General features: G+C 44.3%; 2 protein-coding genes across 5 annotated transcripts in view; both read right to left on the reverse strand.

Annotated features, from left to right (window-relative positions):
- The window catches only part of TMEM267 (transmembrane protein 267), a 125417-nt gene that overhangs the window by 79594 nt on the left and 26787 nt on the right, over positions 1–19036 (reverse strand). The window lies entirely within an intron of this gene.
- Positions 7186–17259, reverse strand: CCL28 (C-C motif chemokine ligand 28). Its single transcript, XM_053408934.1, has 3 exons — positions 17104–17259; positions 9912–10038; positions 7186–7801 (listed from the first exon to the last, which is right to left on the reverse strand). The coding sequence occupies exons 1-3, from the start codon at positions 17162–17164 to the stop codon at positions 7630–7632; spliced, it is 360 nt and encodes a 119-aa protein (XP_053264909.1). The 5' UTR covers positions 17165–17259; the 3' UTR covers positions 7186–7629.

Below are 19036 nucleotides of genomic sequence, written 5' to 3' on the forward strand. Positions count from 1 at the left end.
TGAAGCAATTATTCTCAATAAATGGATTGTTACATGTTCCTGTGGCTTTAAACTTGTAACTAATGGATTGCAAATACTTTTCATAGAGCTCCTTTAGCCTAGTTGCTTATTTCTTTTGTTCTATCTTGGTAGTTTAAGAATATATATACATATTCAGTATAGCAGTTTTAATTAAGCAACAGAGAATTGATCATGCCTTGGGACATTTTTGGTAGACACAGGGTGGATCTACACACAGGGGGGGGGGAAATGCTATAAATAAGTCAGAAATTAGATCATTTTAACAAAATAATTTAAAAACCCTATGGAAAAACGTGTATAAAAAATTTGTGCTGTCTGGCGCTGCATGTTTAGAGCACATTCAAAATGCTGTTTCTTTACTCATGTAGCTGAGTCCACAGATACACCTACCCTGTTATAAGGTGGCCAAACTTGAGAGGGGACAAGCACTTCCTTTTTTTTTAATATTTATTTATACAAGAAGAAAAAACACACACACAAAAAACCACAAATACCAAATTACACACAAATTACAAAAATAACCATAGACACATAATTTTCTTGGCAAACAATAAAATATCTATTGGTCTTAACACTAAAGACCCAACTTCCTGTCTATTCCATATTTCAAATTCATATTACATATTGCCAATACACATTTTTTCATAATTAAACTTATTCTCAATAAATCTAATTTCTTCTATCTACCTAGCAACTATCACTGAAGTTCCTCGAATGCTGCAACAGAATTTAAACTACTATATTTATTTTTCAGATATTCTTTGAAAACCTCCCATTTAGAAACAAATTCCTGTTTTGATTTATTCTTTATTTTTTCTGATAAACCATCTAATTCGGCATATTCTGTCAGCTTTTGGACCCAATCTTGTATAGAGGGGATTTCATTACTCTTCCATTTTGCTGCAATCAAAACTCTTGCTGCTGCCGTCGCATATAAAAAGATACCCTTCCTCCTTTGTGGAATATCCAAATCTGTTATTCCCAGGAGGTAGGCCTCTGGTTTTTTATTGAAAGAGATCTTTAGCATTTTTTGCAGTTCTGCATGTATACTCTCCCAGAATACCTGTATTTTCCTACATATCCACCACATATGGTAGAATGTTCCTGAGTCTCCGCATCTCCAACAATTACTTGACACATTTTTATACATTTTTGAAAGTTTCCATGGTGTTAGATACCATCGATGTTGCATTTTTTGAAAGTTCTCTCTAATTGTGTAACAGTTTGTGAATTTCCAATTGATCTTCCATAAATTTTCCCATTGGGCCATGGTTATTGAATGGCCAAAATCCTGGGACCACCTCACCATTGCCACTGTTACCTCCTCCTCCTTGACTGTCCAGTCAAGGAGGAGTCGGTAAGTTTTGGAAAGAGTTTTTCTTTTAGAGTTTACAAGATCAGATTCGATTCGGGAAATTTCTGCTGAGAACCCCTTTTGTTTGTCAGATTTTAATTTTTCAAATAACTGATGGTATTGGAACCAGCCTGAAATGTGTTCTCTTATTTCCTCAAAGTTTTTAAATTTTATTTGGTTGTCCTCATTTTTTAGAAGTATTTTATATGTTGGCCAGCTTTCCTGAGTATTTTTCCGTTTTACTGCTATGGCTTCTACTGGAGAAGTCCACCACGGGACTTTAGGCTCCATCAGGTCTTTATATTTTTCCCATACAGCAAAGAGTGACTTTCTTATTATATGGTTGGTAAAATTTTTATGAATTTTCGCTTTTCCATATATTATGTAGGCGTGCCATCCCCAACGGTTGTCAAAACCTTCCAGGTCCAGGAGGTCTGGGACAAGCACTTCCAATTCTGTAACTGGAGGTAAAGTAGCTAGGCAATCCCATAGTGCTGTGTTTGATGGGCTCTCCTCATTCTGTGTTTCTGCACATTGCTTACATCTATGTTGTTCCTTTCCCCTCCCCTTAGAGCAGGCTTCCTCAAACTCGGCCCTCCAGATGTTTTGAGACTACAATTCCCATCATCCCTGATGTAGTAATGCTCCGATCACTCGCCCCCCCTCACCTGTCCTACCGTCCAGCTGGATCAGGTTTCAAGGAACAGCGGCCGGAAGCATATACTTTTTACAGGACAAAACGCATCAAAAGGGTAATTGCTGCCACCACTCCCCTGTACCAGGGCACCAGGAAACGTAACTCAAGGGAGAAAGTTATGCTTCCTAATTACCGGCTGCCCTGTCCTGCAAGTTACTTTCACAAAAGTGCAGGCAGAAATTCAACAGGTAGTGCGCAACTGATTGGTCAGGCTGATGGACTCAGACTTCCCCCCAGAATGGCACACAGGACAAGAAAAGTTCTCTATTTAAAATTTATTTAAAAAACAGGGTTAAACATACTTTAAAAAGTAGGCACCTCTCTTATACATTTTGTTATGTACTGAAGTTCTCACCCTGGGCCAGCAGGGGGATACTGTAGATAGTTATGCAAATGAAGGATCGAAAGTGACGTTCAGTGATTGGATAATTTGTATGCAAATGAAGGATCGAAAGTGACGTTCAGTGATTGGCTAGTTACAGAAACTGGTTACTGTTGCATTCTAGTGGAGCTCTATATAAGCAGGCTGACTGAGCTCCTCAGTTCAGTTCTGTTCCAGCTTACAAATAAAGAGCTGCTTTGGAAGAATTGCTGTGTCGTCTGATATGGTCGCCCACAACTTAACACATTTCACACAGAAAACAATAACATGGTATAGTATAGCTAGCTAACATACTTACAAATGAGAACAAAGGCAAAGTTAGTATGGTTTCAAAGTCCTCAATGAAATCTGCATCTCAAAGACAGAAAAGATCTTCATTACAAAGACCCACAAACAGGACGACTATCAGCAAGGTGGTAGGCTGACAGACGGCGGATTGCAGAGCACGCCCATGGCTACTTTCTCAGGATCTTTATTTCTAAAACTCACGTGGAAACGGAACTCAGATCCAATCAAAATTCTTGATTATGTTTAAATTCACCAATGATCAGTTAGTTGACTAATAATTTAACTTGGGACAGCTGAGCTTGTTAATTTTCAGGAACTTCGATCAAAGAGTTCCTCCTTAGTTTCAGAGACTCACCAGATCCACATTCTCAAGAGTGATTAGGGTGGATAACTCATTCACACCCAGATAGCTTTGTTAAGTACCAGGTGCTTGAATCCCACTAATCACTTGGAGAGTTTCTTTTTTCAGATGCCTGCGATAAGGATTCTCACTCCCATAGACAGCAAGTCTCCACTTAAAGCAACAAGAACGCATTCCTCATAAATCCTTTGGCCCTTTGGTCTTCCCACAATGCTTTGCTTCTAACTTGACCAAAGTTTTGTCTATTGAAATTTCCTAACTTCACTACACCTGACCACTGGTCCTGCTCGCTAGGGATCATGGGAGCTGTAGGCCAAAAACATCTGGAGGGCCAAGTTTAAGGAAGCCTGTCTTACAGCCACATGGCATTTGCACAACCAAGGTGCAGAATTCTGACCACCAGGATAGGGTGCAGCAGGAATGCTCCTGCTCATCACCTCAGTGGGGTCTCAGTGGTGACGGTTTCCAATTTAGGACTGGTAGGGTGGATCCCAAAGAAGGGCAGTGCCAAAGAATGCTTCAACTACCGCACAATTGCACTCATTTCACACGCTAGCAAGGTTATGCTTAAAATTCTACAAGGAAGGCTCAAGCAGTATGTGGATCGAGAACTCCCAGAAGTGCAAGCTGGATTTAGAAGAGGCAGAGGAACCAGAGACCAAATTGCAAACATGCGCTGGATTATGGAGAAAGCTAAAGAGTTCCAGAAAGACATCTACTTCTGCTTCATTGACTATGCAAAAGCCTTTGACTGTGTCAACCACAGCAAACTATGGCAAGTTCTTAAAGAAATGGGAGTGCCTGATCACCTCATCTGTCTCCTGAGAAATCTCTGTGTGGGACAAGAAGCTACAGTTAGAACTGGATATGGAACAACTGATTGGTTCAAAATTGGGAAAGGAGTACGACAAGGCTGTATTTTGTCTCCCTGCTTATTTAATTTATATGCAGAATACATCATGCGAAAGGCTGGGCTGGATGAATCCCAAGCTGGAATTAAGATTGCCGGAAGAAATATCAACAACCTCAGATATGCAGATGACACAACCTTGATGGCAGAAAGTGAGGAGGAATTAAAGAACCTTTTAATGAGGGTGAAAGAGGAGAGCGCAAAATATGGTCTGAAGCTCAACATCAAAAAAACGAAGATCATGGCCACTGGTCCCATCACCTCCTGACAAATAGAAGGGGAAGAAATGGAGGCAGTGAGAGATTTTACTTTCTTGGACTCCATGATCACTGCAGATGGTGACAGCAGCCACGAAATTAAAAGACGCCTGCTTCTTGGGAGAAGGGCAATGACAGGCCTAGACAGCATCTTGAGAAGTAGAGACGTCACCTTGCCAACAAAGGTCCGTATAGTTAAAGCCATGGTTTTCCCAGTAGTGATGTATGGAAGTGAGAGCTGGACCATATAGAATGCTGATCGCCGAAGAATTGATGCTTTTGAATTATGGTGCTGGAGAAGACTCTTGAGAGTCCCATGGACTGCAAGAAGATCAAACGCATCCATTCTTAAGGAAATCAGCCCTGAGTGCTCACTGGAAGGACAGATCGTGAAGCTGAGGCTCCAGTACTTTGGCCACCTCATGAGAAGAGAAGACTCCCTGGAAAAGACACTGATGCTGGGAAAGATGGAGGGCACAAGGAGAAGGGGACGACAGAGGACGAGATGGTTGGATAGTGTTTTCGAGGTTACTAGCATGAGTTTGACCAAACTGCGGGAGGTAGTGGAGGACAGAGGTGCCTGGCGTGCTCTGGTCCATGGGGTCACGAAGAGTCGGACACGACTAAACGACTAAACAACAACAAGGGTGGAAGGCCGGGCGATCAACAGTAGGTAGCACCAGAGCCAATGGCAGGCAAAGCCACCCCTCCTCCTCCACACACACAAGTCGTAAGAAGGCTCTCCTGACCCCACCCCAATCCATCAGACTCCATTCTAAGAATTCAGGTAAGGCCAGGCTACCCATATTTACATTGCTGCTCATCAGGGATGAGCAGATATCTTGTTGAAGTGCTGCAGATCCACAACAGCCTCATTCCTGGTCAGTCCTTGCCAGTTCAGACTCCACATCTGTACAGTGGTACCTCAGGTTACAGACGCTTCAGGTTACAGATGCTTCAGGTTACAGACTCCGCTAACCCAGAAATAGTACCTCGGGTTAAGAACTTTGCTTCAGGATGGGAACAGAAATCGCGCGGCCGCAGCGGGAGACCCCATTAGCTAAAGTGGTGCTTCAGGTTAAGAACAGTTTCAGGTTAACAACGGACCTCCAGAACGAATTAAGTTCTTAACCCGAGGTACCACTGTATATGTGAAATTAAGATTTGTTGTTTAGATTTATTACATTTGTATTACATCAGGTTTTTATTTATTTATATTTATCGTTTTTATTTTCCTCAGATTTGTCTCACATCTTAATCCATTTTGCTGGGGACTGCTCTCATAATCCATCTTCATTGCCCTTCTTTTCTTGTTCATTAATTTGAATGTCTTCTCCTTGTGGAATCATAGAATTGTAGAGTTGGAAGGAACCGCAAGGCCCTACCCCTTGCAATGCAGGAATCTCAGCTAGAGCATTCATGACAGATGGCCATCCCACCACAGTCCAACTCAAACTTACTAGAACATGGTACAAAATCTCTGTGGTGCTCCCTTTCTAAGTGAACAAGTGGGGTCTTCAGGTTTGAGGATCAAATGCAGCCTTCAGAATGCTCCCCAGGCTCCCTTCCTCATTGCCTCTACTTCTCACCCTGAATGTGTTTACCCTGGCTGGAATTTGTCCTTGAACTCTGCTAGCATCTCTTGGTTGCCTGGATGAAGGATAGAGAAGGATGAGCAAATGGGTGTAAACATCAAATCCACATTTACTGCCTGCGCACTTTTGCCTCAGGCCTCGCTCGCCACTGGGATGTGATCCTCAGAAGAACACACATAGATATCGATTACAAATACGATTTGCCGCAACATGGATTAAGATATGAAGTAATGCTAGGAGAAACTGAATTAAGCAATGAAGAACAGGAGGGAGAAATAAAAAATCTTTTGCACAATGGCCCGGTTCACATGTCAAGTCAAGTCAATCCATGATTTAGCACAAGCATGCAACCTCCTGGAGGAGCAAATACATCCACTTCCCTCTTTGCTGGTCATTTTTATGCTGTGCTGTGATAAGCTAAACCATGGTGTGGTGTTTGCCTCCTAGGTGGGTCATAAGGAAAGGGTTAAATGAGTGTGAAGTGATTGGCCAGTGGAAACAGAGGGGAGGAGTTAGAGTGAGAGTTGGAGTTGTGTGGAAGTTAGTTGAGAGTTGGGAGTTGGAGAAGGAAGAGGGAGGAATAGTCTGTGGGTTGGTTGAGTTGTGTTGTGAGAGAGTGAGAGGAATTGTTAGGTGGAGTCAGATAGTTAGTTGGGATAATCAGTTTGAAGTTGTTAGGAACATTGGGTCAGTAAAGAAACTAAGATTAAGAAACTGTCAAGAAAAATTAACTGAAACCATAAGCTTTTTCATGCTTATAAAAATAAACTTGATTATTTGTTAATGTTAACAACTGTCTGGACTCTGTGTGTACCCGAGAGAAACGGGTTGGGGGCAGCGAAGAAAGCAATTACAGTGGTGGCACAGGGTCAATAGACCATCAAACGTCCGGGGACCCTGTGTGATCGCCACACATGGTTTGTCACGGGCTCGTGGTTTGGCTCTAGACTTACCAGACATGTAACCAATCTTTGTCCTGCAGTTTATGGCTTGCAGTTTGCTCACAAAAAGCTAAACCACGAGACCGGTTTCAGATGACACACTAAGCCAAACTGGGCTCAGTCCCCTCGATTCCTCATGTTTGCTCGTTCGTGCTTAGTGATGGTTTGTGTCATCTGCAGACTAAGCCAAAGAGAACTATGAGGTGGAGTAAAGGTGGCCACAACAAGTAGCAGAATTCCTTCGGGAAGCAGGGATATTTCATGGCAACTGAGCAGGTGCTAACCACAGAAGACTAAAGAATAGAAGGTTGCAAAATAAAAGCAGAACCAAAACATGTAAAACAACAAAATAATGAGACTAGAGAATCTTGAGAAATATCTTCAACCAAGTTTTAGGGCTTTCATGATTTTTATTTTGCAATTTCCAATCCAGTACCAGCTCAAAGCTTACCTCTGTTTGTTTGTGATTTTCAATGTGTGTTGGCACTACAGTTCCCATCAGGCCCTGCCAGCATGATGAGAGTTGTAGTCCAATAGCAACTGGAGGGGCCACAGGTTTCCCCATCTCTGGCTTTAGAAGGAAGGGGAAATTCAAAAGGTTTGGAAAACCCAAATTGTGGTCGGGTGTTTTCGGAACATCAGCACAGATCGTCATGAGATGCTTCCTGAATTTATTCCACAGGACAACAGCCTTCGCCAACCTGGTGCCCTCCAGATGTTTCTCCATGTGGCCTTTGGCTGGTGGGAACTGTAGTCCAAAACATCTGGAGGGCAGCAAGGTGACAAAGTCTGCAGTAAAGATGGTTGCATCTCTATGGTTTCTTCAGCAGCTGAGACAGGGCTCTTTCGTCCCACTTTTCCTTCTCCTTTTGGCTTTCTTTCTCTTCCTGGGGTGATGGTCAGTTCTCCAGCGACCCTTGGCCACCTGCTTCATCCACCTCTTCACATGTCTGTTCTCTGGGCTCACACACAGCTTTTTGTGCTTTGCGTGAATGCTATTTGGATAAGAAAATAAAGACCAGTTTTGTTGTTGTTGTTAGAAAAATTAACCTTAAAAGCTTGTATTTTGAAGCAATCAGTATGTATGAACAGAAGACTTAATCCAGCCAAATTTAAGCACTTTTGAGTCCAGCACGTCCATCCCTACCATACTGGAGAGGGACACAGGGGCCTCAGACAGATTATTCTGAGTGTCGTGATAGGGTGTTCTTCAATCTTAGGTTTAATATGGTTTCCTGAGAAGTAACAGACCCTAGGGTTTGCTGATCAGAAGGTCGGTGGTTCAAATCCCCGCCATGGGGTGAGCTCCCGTTGCTCAGTCCCAGCTCCTGCCAATCTAGCAGTTCGAAAGCATGCAGCGCAAGTAGATAAATAAGTACCTCTCTAGCGGGAAGGTAAACAGTGTTTCCGTGTGCTGCTCTGGTTCACCAGAAGCGGCTTAGTCCTGCTGGCCACATGACCTGGAAGCTGTACGCCGGCTCCCTCGGCCAGTAAAGCGAGATGAGCGCAGCAACCCCAGAGTTATCCGTGACTGGACCTAATGGTCAGGGGTCCTTTACCTTTAACTCCCTGGAAATAAATGAGTTTCCTTTCCTACTCAGAAAAAAAAGTGATATTGCAGCCCCCCTCCAATTTTCCATGTCCCATGAAAGCTTATGGCATGATTATTATTATTTTGGTTTTTAAGAGGCTGCAAGACTCTTCATGGCTTTTGCCGCAAGAAATTTAGCACAGCTAACACCCAGGAAATCCTATCCATGTTTACTCAGAATTACCGTATTTTTCGCACCATAACACTCACTTTTTTCCTCCTAGAAAGTAAGGGGAAATGTCTGTGCATGTTATGGAGTGAATGCCTACAGATGGCGGGGGGATCTGCTACAGTCATGAGCAGAGAATCCATGGTTCCCCTTCCTTCCCTCCTCCGTGGCTCGCTTTGAAACAGCAAAGTGGGAGAAGAGCCGCTGAGTGGGGAGGAGAGAGGGACAGAAAGCCTGCTTCTTTAAAGGAGCAAAGCGGGAGAGGAGAGGAGCCACTTACACTCGTCCGGTTGGTTCCTTTAAAGCAAGCAGACTCTCTGTCCCTCTCTCCTCCCCACTCAGCTTGCTAAATAGCAGCAAAGTTTTTCAGCTCGCTAAGCCGGGGATGAGTGGGGAGGAGGGAGAAAAGCAGAGCCTGCTTGCTTTAAAGGAGCAAAGCGGCATCCTTCTCCACCCACCCCACGCATGCTCCTTGTCCCTTGAGTGCTTTTCCTTCCCTCCCCACTTCAAATGTGGTTACAAAGCACGGATCCACATGGATCCTCAGGATTTTTGCACTGGGCCACCCCAAATTCACCATCAGATCACATAGCATGTCCATGACTACATCTTGCACCAAAAAAATCACGCACCCACTGTTGCCTGGGGCCGCAGTGGTGCAAAAACGTGGTTACAAAGCATGGATCTACATGGATCCTCGGGATTTTTGCATTGGGCTACTCCAAACTCACTGTCAGATCACATGTCTGTGGCCACAGCATGAACCACAAAAATAATACATCCACTGTTTCGTGTAGAATATTTTTTTTTCTTGTTTTCCTCCTCTAAAAACTACGTGCGTGTTATGGTCGGGTGCGTGTTATAGAGCGAAAAATACAGTAAATCATGCAATGTTCAGTGGAGCTTGCTCACAGAAAAGTATGCTTATGATTACAGCCACATACTGCCTACAATATCCAAATAAAAAGCTTCTAAATGGAAGGATTTGCAATGTGCAAATGGATTTCAATTAATCTGATTTAAAACAGGTGATTAATCAAGCAAATACAATATCATCAGTTGTGTGTGCTAGCGTGCACACATCACATTGCTGGATTGCAGCCTCATAGCACAATCATGATTGTGTTTACTCAAAAGTGACTCCCACTGACTTCAGAAGAGCTTATGCCAAGTTTCTTGAAACAGGAATTCAGCCTTGAACTCCAGCTCCTTGCTAGCTTAACCTTCCTCTTTGAATTCCAATTAAAATAAAACTGTCTTTATCATTTACAGATCATTCTCACCATTCCAAATTTGCACACAGACAACACACACACAAACATTTTTTTCCTTTCCCACCGCTTACATCACAGCGGATATTTTGCATAAATTGCCACCATTCTGAATGTCAAACGTTGCCACTGTTCTTAGCCATCTTCTGGGAATATGATGGGCTACTTCTGTGCAGCAGTCAAAAAGTATAGGAAACACAGCTGAAAGAAACAGAAAGAATATAGCTTTTAGGCAGCAGTCCTAGTGTGCATCCACTTAGACAAGAGTAAATAAACCTCATGCAATTTAATGAGACTTACTTCTGAACTGGCACGTAGCACTGTACTTAAACTTCCAGGATGCCTAGAACTACATAGATTTGCTGTTGATTTGGAAACTACACCACTGCACAGAGCAGGGGTAGTCAACATACTGCTCTCTAGATTTTATGGACTGCAGCTCCCATCATCCCAAGCCAGCATGCCCAAAGGTCAGGAATGATGGGAGTTGTAGTTCAGCAACATTTGGAGGTCATGGCATTGGCTATCCCTGAGCTAGAAGGTCTGAATCAGTATAAGGAAGCTGCTTATGCCCTACCATATGATGAGGGGGAATCTGACACACTTTTGTACCTAATCAGAATTCTGTAGGAACAGAGAAATAGTAAGAATATTTCCACTTTCGCACCATGTTGTGCATGCCTTAGCTCAGGGGTCAGCAACCTTTTTCAGCCGTGGGTCCACCATCCCTCAGACCATTTTTTGGGGGGGAAATGAACGAATTCCTATGCCCCACAAATAACCCAGAAAAGCATTTTAAATAAAAGCACACATTCTACTCATGTAAAAACACGCCAATTCCTGGACCGTCCGTGGGCCAGATTGAGAAGGCAATAGGGCCACATCCGGCCCACGGGCCTTAGGTTGCCTACCTTTGCCTTAGCTCCTCCACCCAGTGTCCTAACACTAAAAAGAAATTGCCCCTCATTGTCTCATTGTCCTCTCCCCAATCGCTGCTTAAAAGAAAGTTCCCAGAGTTATTACAGTCTGAAGTCCTTATTAAACAACTTTCTCTCCCTTGCTGTTATGTATGCTAGAATACAGCACTGAGGGCAAACTTCGGTTGCTGATGCCTAAGAGTTTTCACTTACTCTGATTTTCTGATCGGGTTATAAAATAACATTCAGGACAATCCCTAGGTGTGATGCATTGCAGGGGGCTGGATTAAATGACCCTTCACAGTACTTTCCCACTCTATAAGTTTGTGATTCGATGAAATGAACAATGTTGGGCTAAACCATTTTGCTGATCCCATCCAGATGGCTGTGTTGTAGCACTGAGAGATCGCCAAGAATCTCTCGCAACAGCAGAGAGGGTGCCAGAGTTCAGTTCTTGGGTTAGCACACTCCAGCGCAAACAGTTGTGCCCTAACACCCTCTGCTACCTTGTAGGGGTTCCCAGTGTGCACTTCTCACTTTGATGACCACTAGGCTTGCTTGTGCTGTTGCGCTGGCTTTGCATAGGAGGTAGAAGCCGCACTCCATACCTTCTATTTCCAGTGTTCAGAAGTGAGTGCCATTTCCTTTTTAGCAAAAAATAAAAATACAAGCGGGTTTTTTTGTGGAACAGGGGACTGACTCACTTGTCAGCCTCACTTGTCCTTTACTACCAAAGCCCTCAAGCTGGGCCACTGTTTCAAGGTGAGGGACTGGTTTAAGGCAGGAGACATTTAGAAAGAAGGGTCGAGGGGTAGGCTTAAATGGTAAGGGTAAAACATGTCCTCCTTTGAGCTTCTGGCACCTATATCGGTTATAGCCTCTAGGAAAGAAAAGAAGAGAAACAGGAACTAAAAGTCATTTTTATCTGTGACCATTGACCTCTGCACTGAGAAGCAATCTCTTCATAAGGAGAGTTTCTTTCCCCTCAGATCTTGCCTCTTCATATCGCTGACCTACTTTTGGCCTACCTACCTGAAAGTGCAGGTATTGTGGGAAACAACACATTATATTTTCAGGGAAGGGCCAAAGCTCAGCAGGAGAGCACCTGTTTTCCATGCAGAAGGTCCCAAATTCAAACCCCAGCATCTCCAGGTAGCCCCATGTGGGAACTTTCATTGTCCCAACTATGGATCAGAGCTCCAGAAAGCTCCTGGTGAATTCTTCATGCAGTTGCATTTAGAACCCTTCTCATCTTCAGGGCTCTTCTTCTGTTATTGACGCAGCCTCACTTCCCTGTCCATCTCTCTGTCATCAGGTGCATAAGGAGCTGCTCCTTTCAGTTAAGCCTCTCCCTCCTTGACTTGCCACTGGGGTGGCTAGCCCCAGTATTGCTGCCTTTTCCTTCCTCCCACGCTGCGCTCTAAATGGCTGTGGCAAGGCTTGAGCATCACCCCTTTCTTCTTTTTCTGCTTGAGTCCTGTAGTGATTTCATGCTCTTTATTGCAGCTTGTAAAACAGTGATTGAATTGCCCCCAAACCTCAGGCTTTTCTATACATTATTTATACAATGAGTCCTGTCTGATTGGCTGATTCTGCTTCCCTCCTGGAACCTGATTGGTCTTTTCCTGCAGGCCAATCAGTTGTTGCATTCTACGATCCTGCCAGCCTAATAGGCTGATTAACTTCTTCCTGGAGCCTGATTGGTCTTCTCCTGCAAGCCAATCAGTTGTTGCATTCTAGGATCCTACTTGCCTATTGTTCTAGGATCCAAGGTTAGTACATAACACTGCTGCTCCTCCATCCTTGCTTTGAACCCCCTCTAAATGTGCCACCCACCATGCCTTTGTCATCCAAGTGGTTGAGTGTCTCTCCTTCTCTGGCAAGACCCCCTGCCCAGCCGCTTCTGGTAGAAGGCTGCTTCCTACATTGTCTTCTTCTCCCCACCACTGCTATGGGGCACCCAATAAAACCATACCAAGGACACATTTGGGTTTCTGAGAGAGTGAAATCAGAACAACATGTAACGGCTAAGAAGAGGCTGAGCCGCAAATCAAGACATTCCTGATTCTGCCTTGAATTTACCAGGTGGTGTTACGCAAACCGCTCTGTCACTGCCTCATCATCCTCCCCATGAAGTATGAGGATAATGAAACTGACCTACTTTGCAGGATTGTTGGACACACTTTGAATATGCTAAATAATAGCCACTCCCAGCATTGTTCAAGCCACCAGGCCCATGCACACATCTCTGCAGAGTATTGCTCTATGCACACATATCTGTGTTTCGGAAAGAAAGGTTTCATGCTTCATGCACTCATATCTATGAAAACAAGGAAGTGAACACTTCCCAGAAAGGATTAGTTGATCTTTACAAACTCTGCAGCAGTGCCTTACAGCTAATCAACGTGGCGGGCTGTTGAAAGAGCTCCCTTTGGAAGTCGACTAAAGGCCAACTGCAGGGGCAGCTCTGGCCTTTCTCGGATTTAGTTATTTATATATTACATTTATATATACCTCCTTTTCCCTCCAAGGATCTCAAGGTGATGTGCGTTGTTCTCCCCTGCCCATTTTATGCTCACAACAACCCTGTGAGGTAGGTTAGGCTGAGAGATAATGCCTGGCCCAAGGTCACCCAGTGAGCAAAAAGGTTGAGTGTGGATTTGAGCATCATGGCTGAGGGGCTGAACCAGCACACATACTTGGGTATATGTTGCATTGAAACTTGCATTCAGTTTAAAACATACAGTGGTACCTCAGGTTACATACGCTTCAGGTTACAGACTCCGCTACCCCAGAAATAGTGCTTCAGGTTAAGAACTTTGCTTCAGGATAAGAACAGAAATCAGGCTCTGGCGGCGCGGCGGCAGCAGGAGGCTCCATTAGCTAAAGTGGTGCTTCAGGTTAAGAACAGTTTCAGGTTAAGAATGGACCTCTTGAACGAATTAAGTACTTAACCCGAGGTACCACTGTACATAGAATTGGGTTGTTCATAATAGTTTTCTGTGTTCCTTTATTCTGAATCGGGATGAAATGTGAATCCACCTTGACAATCCATTCAGCGGATTAGATCTGAATTTCCTTGTTAAGCTTTGTTAGAACTCTTCCTATTAATGACAAGTTTCAAGCAGAACCTATGCATGTTTATTCAGAAAATAAGCCACACTGTGTTCAAGGAGGCTTGCTCCCAAGTTGGAGCATTCAGGACTGCAAACCTCAGGGAAGTATGTTTATGCACCCAGGAGGTCTTGCATACTTCACTGAGCTTCCTTGTGGGGAAAAAACAAAAGAAGATTTCCTGGAAGAGAAACCACAAGATTTGCATACTAAGTGCTCTATATGCTTATCCTACTATTATAGCAGCTCGCTTGAAGGTAATACTCTGCAGTGCCCAAAGACTTTACCCTCTGTGTTCTTTAAACTCTGTGTATTATTGATCAGCAATCCTGTTCATATTGACATCCAGAAATGGGTGCAGCTCTGCTGGTGCATTTCAAGGGCTGACATCCTCAGCCACCTTATTGAAGGGGCCCTCAAAATCTGCTCCAGAGAGTTGGGGGAAAATGCAAGAGGAGAGGAAGCCCCATTGTGCCTTTGACCGTGGATAGCCATCATGGCTAGTAGCCGTGTTCTGCTATGCATCCCCAGTGCTACCCCTTCCGGAGGGGCTAAGGGTCCCCTGACCATTAGGTCCAGTCGTGGCCGACTCTGGGGTTGTGGCACTCATCTCGCTTTATTGGCCGAGGGAGCCAGTGTACAGCTTCCGGGTAATGTGGCCAGCATGACTAAGCCGCTTCTGGCGAACCAGTGCAGCACACGGAAACGCTGTTTAGCTTCCTGCTGGAGCAGTACCTATTTATCTACTTGCACTTTGTGCTTTCGAATTGCTAGGTTTGCAGGAGCTGGGACCGAACAACGGGAGCTCACCCCATCGCGGGTATTCGAACTGCTGATCAGCAGATCGAACTTCTGATCAGCAAGTCCTGGGCTCTGTGGTTTAAGCCACAGCGCCACCCGCACCAGAGGGGCTACAGTGCAACAAAAGCAAGACAAAAAAAGCCCCAAAATATGTGCAATATGAAAAGTTAGGGGGTTTCAGCAGGAAGCTATGTGCTGATTGGATATAGAACACTATGACCACCCCAAAACTTTTAAAAAAGGTAAAGGTAAAGGACCCCTGGCAGTTAAGTCCGGTAGCGAATGACTCTGGGGTTGCAGCGCTCATCTCACTTTACTGGCCGAGGGAGCCGATGTTAGTCCGCAGTTAGTTTTTCCGCATCATGTGGCCAGCATGACTAAGCCACTTCTGGTGAAACCAGAGCAGCGCACGGAAACGCCGTTTACCTTCCCTCCAGAGTGGTACCTATTTATCTACTTGCACTTTGACGTGCTTTCGAACTGCTAGGTTGGCAGGAGCTGGGACCGAGCAACGGGAGCTCAACCCGTCGCAGGGATTTGAACCGCCAACCTTCCAACTGGCAAGCCCAAGGTTTAGTGGTTTACACCACAGCGCCACCCGCAACCCCAAAACTTACACAGGAACAAATAGCATTGAAAGTGGGGTCCCAAATGACCACCCACATAGTACCTTGAGCACAAGACATAATGAATAAAGGCAATAAAAGGCTGTTGGGGGGGTGTCTAATGTTTATGAATGAGGAAAGACCTAAAAGCTGTTCCTGTAAGCTGTCTTGACCCGTATGTCCGCACATATTGAAAGCTTCAATATGGCCTGGCTACTAAAGGGGTACATAAGGAGCACCAATGGACTGGCGTTTGCAGAAGGAAACACTGTAATCCAAGCATTTGGAATGTACCCTGAGCCGTGCCTACTTTTGACGATGAGAAGTAAAACTAGTTTTGTTTGACACAGCAGCACTGCCAGACTTAGACCTGTGGTTAAAGTATGAAAAAACAAAATACATAATTCAGGCAATGCTGCTTCCATCCCACCCCTGCAAACATACTCTGCTTACAAGATCCAAGGTTTAAAATAACTTGGTGGTGATGATGATGATGGAAATGAAGAACAGGTGGAAGGAAGAGCCTGAAGATCCTGGTTAGGTGGGCTGAGCTGGGAAAGCTGCTTCAGAGGAGAAAGGTCAACCCACCCACCCCTTTGCTGGAGATGGACAAACCTGTCAAACTCATTTTCTCTCTGTTTATCATTTTCCCCAGGTCACATTCAGTCTTCCACCATCACTTTGAGGTGGTGTTTTTTTTTTTTTTTTTTGGTAAATCATGAAAATCCATTAGCATTTTAGTGCAAACTTCTCATCATATGCACGCTTTAATGCAGCCTTGCCTTATATACCCATTTTTTGCAAAGCGATCCCCTCCCTGCAAATTTTGTATGTTATTTTTTTGCTGATATATGCATTTTTATGCACAACTTTCCCCAAGTAGATGCATTCTTGTACAGTTTTCTTGACGGGAGAACTGCATTGTGAAATTCAGAGAAGCATGGATTTTGCAGGATAGCTGTGCCTCGGTTTAGTGTAGTGTTTCTGAAAGTGCGAATTAGGAAGGTTTTCCTTTAAATGGAAACTCCTCCATCCTTGCCTTCTGCACCTCCTCTGAGACAACTCGGAAACATAGGAAACAGCCTTATATTGAGTCAGACCAATGGTCCCTCGAGCTCAGTATTCTCTACACTGAACTGATAGGCAGCTGCTCTCCAGGGCTTCAGGTAGAGCTCTCTTCCTCTCTCCCTGCCCTATCTGGGTTGTGCCTGGGATTGAACCTTCTGCATTCAAAGCAGATGTCCTCCCCCATTTTGCAGCTGTTGACGGTTGCTTTCTTTTTTCCTAAAGTTGCGCACTGTGACCCCAAGCTCTCCTTCACAAGGCCAGCTCACCCAAGGTTTGCATGCCAAAGGCTAATCGGAGAAGGCATATTTACCGGATTTTTTAAAAAATGAAACAGATCACTTACAGAAATGACCTTTGCCCAGATCATATTTCCTTGTTGAAACTGTCCATTTTCCACTTTGCCCAGTGGCGTAGCGTGGGTTGTCAGCACCCGGGGCAAGACAAGTAATTTGTGCCCCCTAACCCGTGGATTTGCGCCCCCTAACCCTAACCCCCAGATGTTGTGCCCAGTGCGGCCGGCCCCCCCTGCACCCCCCACGCTACGCCACTGACTTTGCCCTCCACCTCTAAAATGCTGAGGTTTTCTCAGTGTGGCTGTCTCGTAGCTTGTTTGTGCAAAAGGATCTCTCCACCAAATGACAGCAAAGCAAAACCAAGATTCCTTGGTTTTCACACTGTGCAACTAGAGCAGAGAAGACTGGTCTGAATTAGCTCCTTTCCTCACGTGCAAGAAGTACGCATTAAGGTTAGACATGACTTACCCTCTGATATAGGGTGAACTATCACAATTCCAAATGTGGCAAGGACGATGGGCAGGTTCATGCTTCCAGATTCATGCTTCCTCTGTGCTGGAGGCTTGAGCACAGACTGAAAGTGATAGGGATCTGGCTGCCAAGGCTATTGCCACCTCTTGGCTGTAGACGGACAAAAGAAGTTCAGAGCCCCACCCCTAGCAAAGTGCAAACACAAGACCCATTAAGGATTTGTGGACTCTCAGTTCTCACCTCTCCTGTAGGATAAGAATCTCTCTCTTACTTTAGAACAGGAGTACAGACCTTTGCTTTATACTCGGAGCCTCTCCTGAGTGGCCTCTTTCTTACCCTGTGTATTCTGCAACATTGACTCAATGATAATGGATTAATGATGGATTTATACTGGGCCGTCCACACAACATTCTGCTTTATTAGTTGTTCCCCAATATTCTTATGTTTACTGTCTGGAGAGGCACTCTTGCACTCTAGAGCAACAGAAGCAGGAATAATAATAATAATAATATAAACTGTAACATTTGTGGTCTAAAAAGTTACAGGTTTTCTGCAGGAGATTAAGAGACGTATGCAGATCGGATGTGAAGCAGTATATCTGCCATGAAACTTTTGCAGGTTCGAAGAGTATTGAAAGACACATTTCGAATAACTGCTATCGTGAGTGAGCACAATCCATAAAAAAATAACCATGCCTGGAAGGGCATTCCATAGGGCAGGTGCCACTACCGAGAAGGCCCTCTGCCTGGTTCCCTGTAACTTGGCTTCTCGCAGTGAGGGAACTGCCAGATAGATGGCTTTGATCACTTGATGGCAATAAGCAACCTGCAGCCCAAAGTTGTGGATAACAAACATAGTCACTGTGAAAGTCGAGCATAAGGGATTCTGGCTTGGGGAGGGTCTCTTAAACTCAGTTAAGCACTAGTAACCTATTTTCAGGTCTTTGTGGCTGACTGCTACATTCTGATGTTAGGGAAATGGCAGGGGAGCCCAGCTGAAGTTCCTCTGCCTCAGCCAGGGGCGGTCTTTGGCATAATATGGTGCCCTGTATGAGGCCAAAGTTTGGTGCCCCCAAATGGATCTTCTCAATTCTGGATCTTCTTTGCTTTTTGGCTCTTCAGCTTGGCATCCAATGGCAAGGGCTACTGGGAGTTGTAGTTCACCAACCTCTGGAGGATCAAAGGTTTTCTGCATCTGCTACAATCTTGCTAAAACACAACCCAATTCAAGTCTGGTTTATCCCTTGTATTTAATATAGTTATACCCTTGGACTAGATGGACCTTTGGCCAGATCCAGGAGAGCTCTTGTGTTTTTACCCTGTCGTTCCATCCATGAGCACCCACAAAAGAGCTTAACAAGTTATAAAGACAACCACAGTCACAAGCCTTGTTTTTTATATATAATACATCTCATGCCTTGTCTACTCTTGTCCACATATCTCCAAAACTCTAAAAGCAAACTGAAGGACATTGCAGTCAGTGCATGTTTCTAAAGAGGAGGAAGGATCAAAGAACACTCCCTCTTTTAACTTAAGCTTCAATGAAGCTTTTTAACATATTGGTAGACACTTATGTGTGCTAGCCAGCAAACTATTACAAAGGACATTTGTTTCCTAGCACCAGATCTGCTAAAGTCTGGAGTCCTTCTTGAGCGGAGTTTGCAAACTACATTAGGTGTAGGATTTTGTACCAAATTCAGATTTACTAGTTTCGCCTTTTCACACGATAGACTACCACTGTGGCTTCTTATGCAAGCAAGTACTACAGACAGAGCTGATAATACGTTGTGATTGCAAGAATGTAGAAATGGGTTACTTCCAGAGAATCCTAGCTTTCATTTAAATAAAAAACAAGCCACCTCAAATTTCTAGCTTCATAGCTTCATGGCTATGAAGTGAAGCTTATGAATGTGTGTGAAGAAGGCCTGCTG

The sequence above is a fragment of the Podarcis raffonei genome, chromosome 11 (assembly GCF_027172205.1).
Source record: "Podarcis raffonei isolate rPodRaf1 chromosome 11, rPodRaf1.pri, whole genome shotgun sequence".
Taxonomy (NCBI): domain Eukaryota; kingdom Metazoa; phylum Chordata; class Lepidosauria; order Squamata; family Lacertidae; genus Podarcis; species Podarcis raffonei.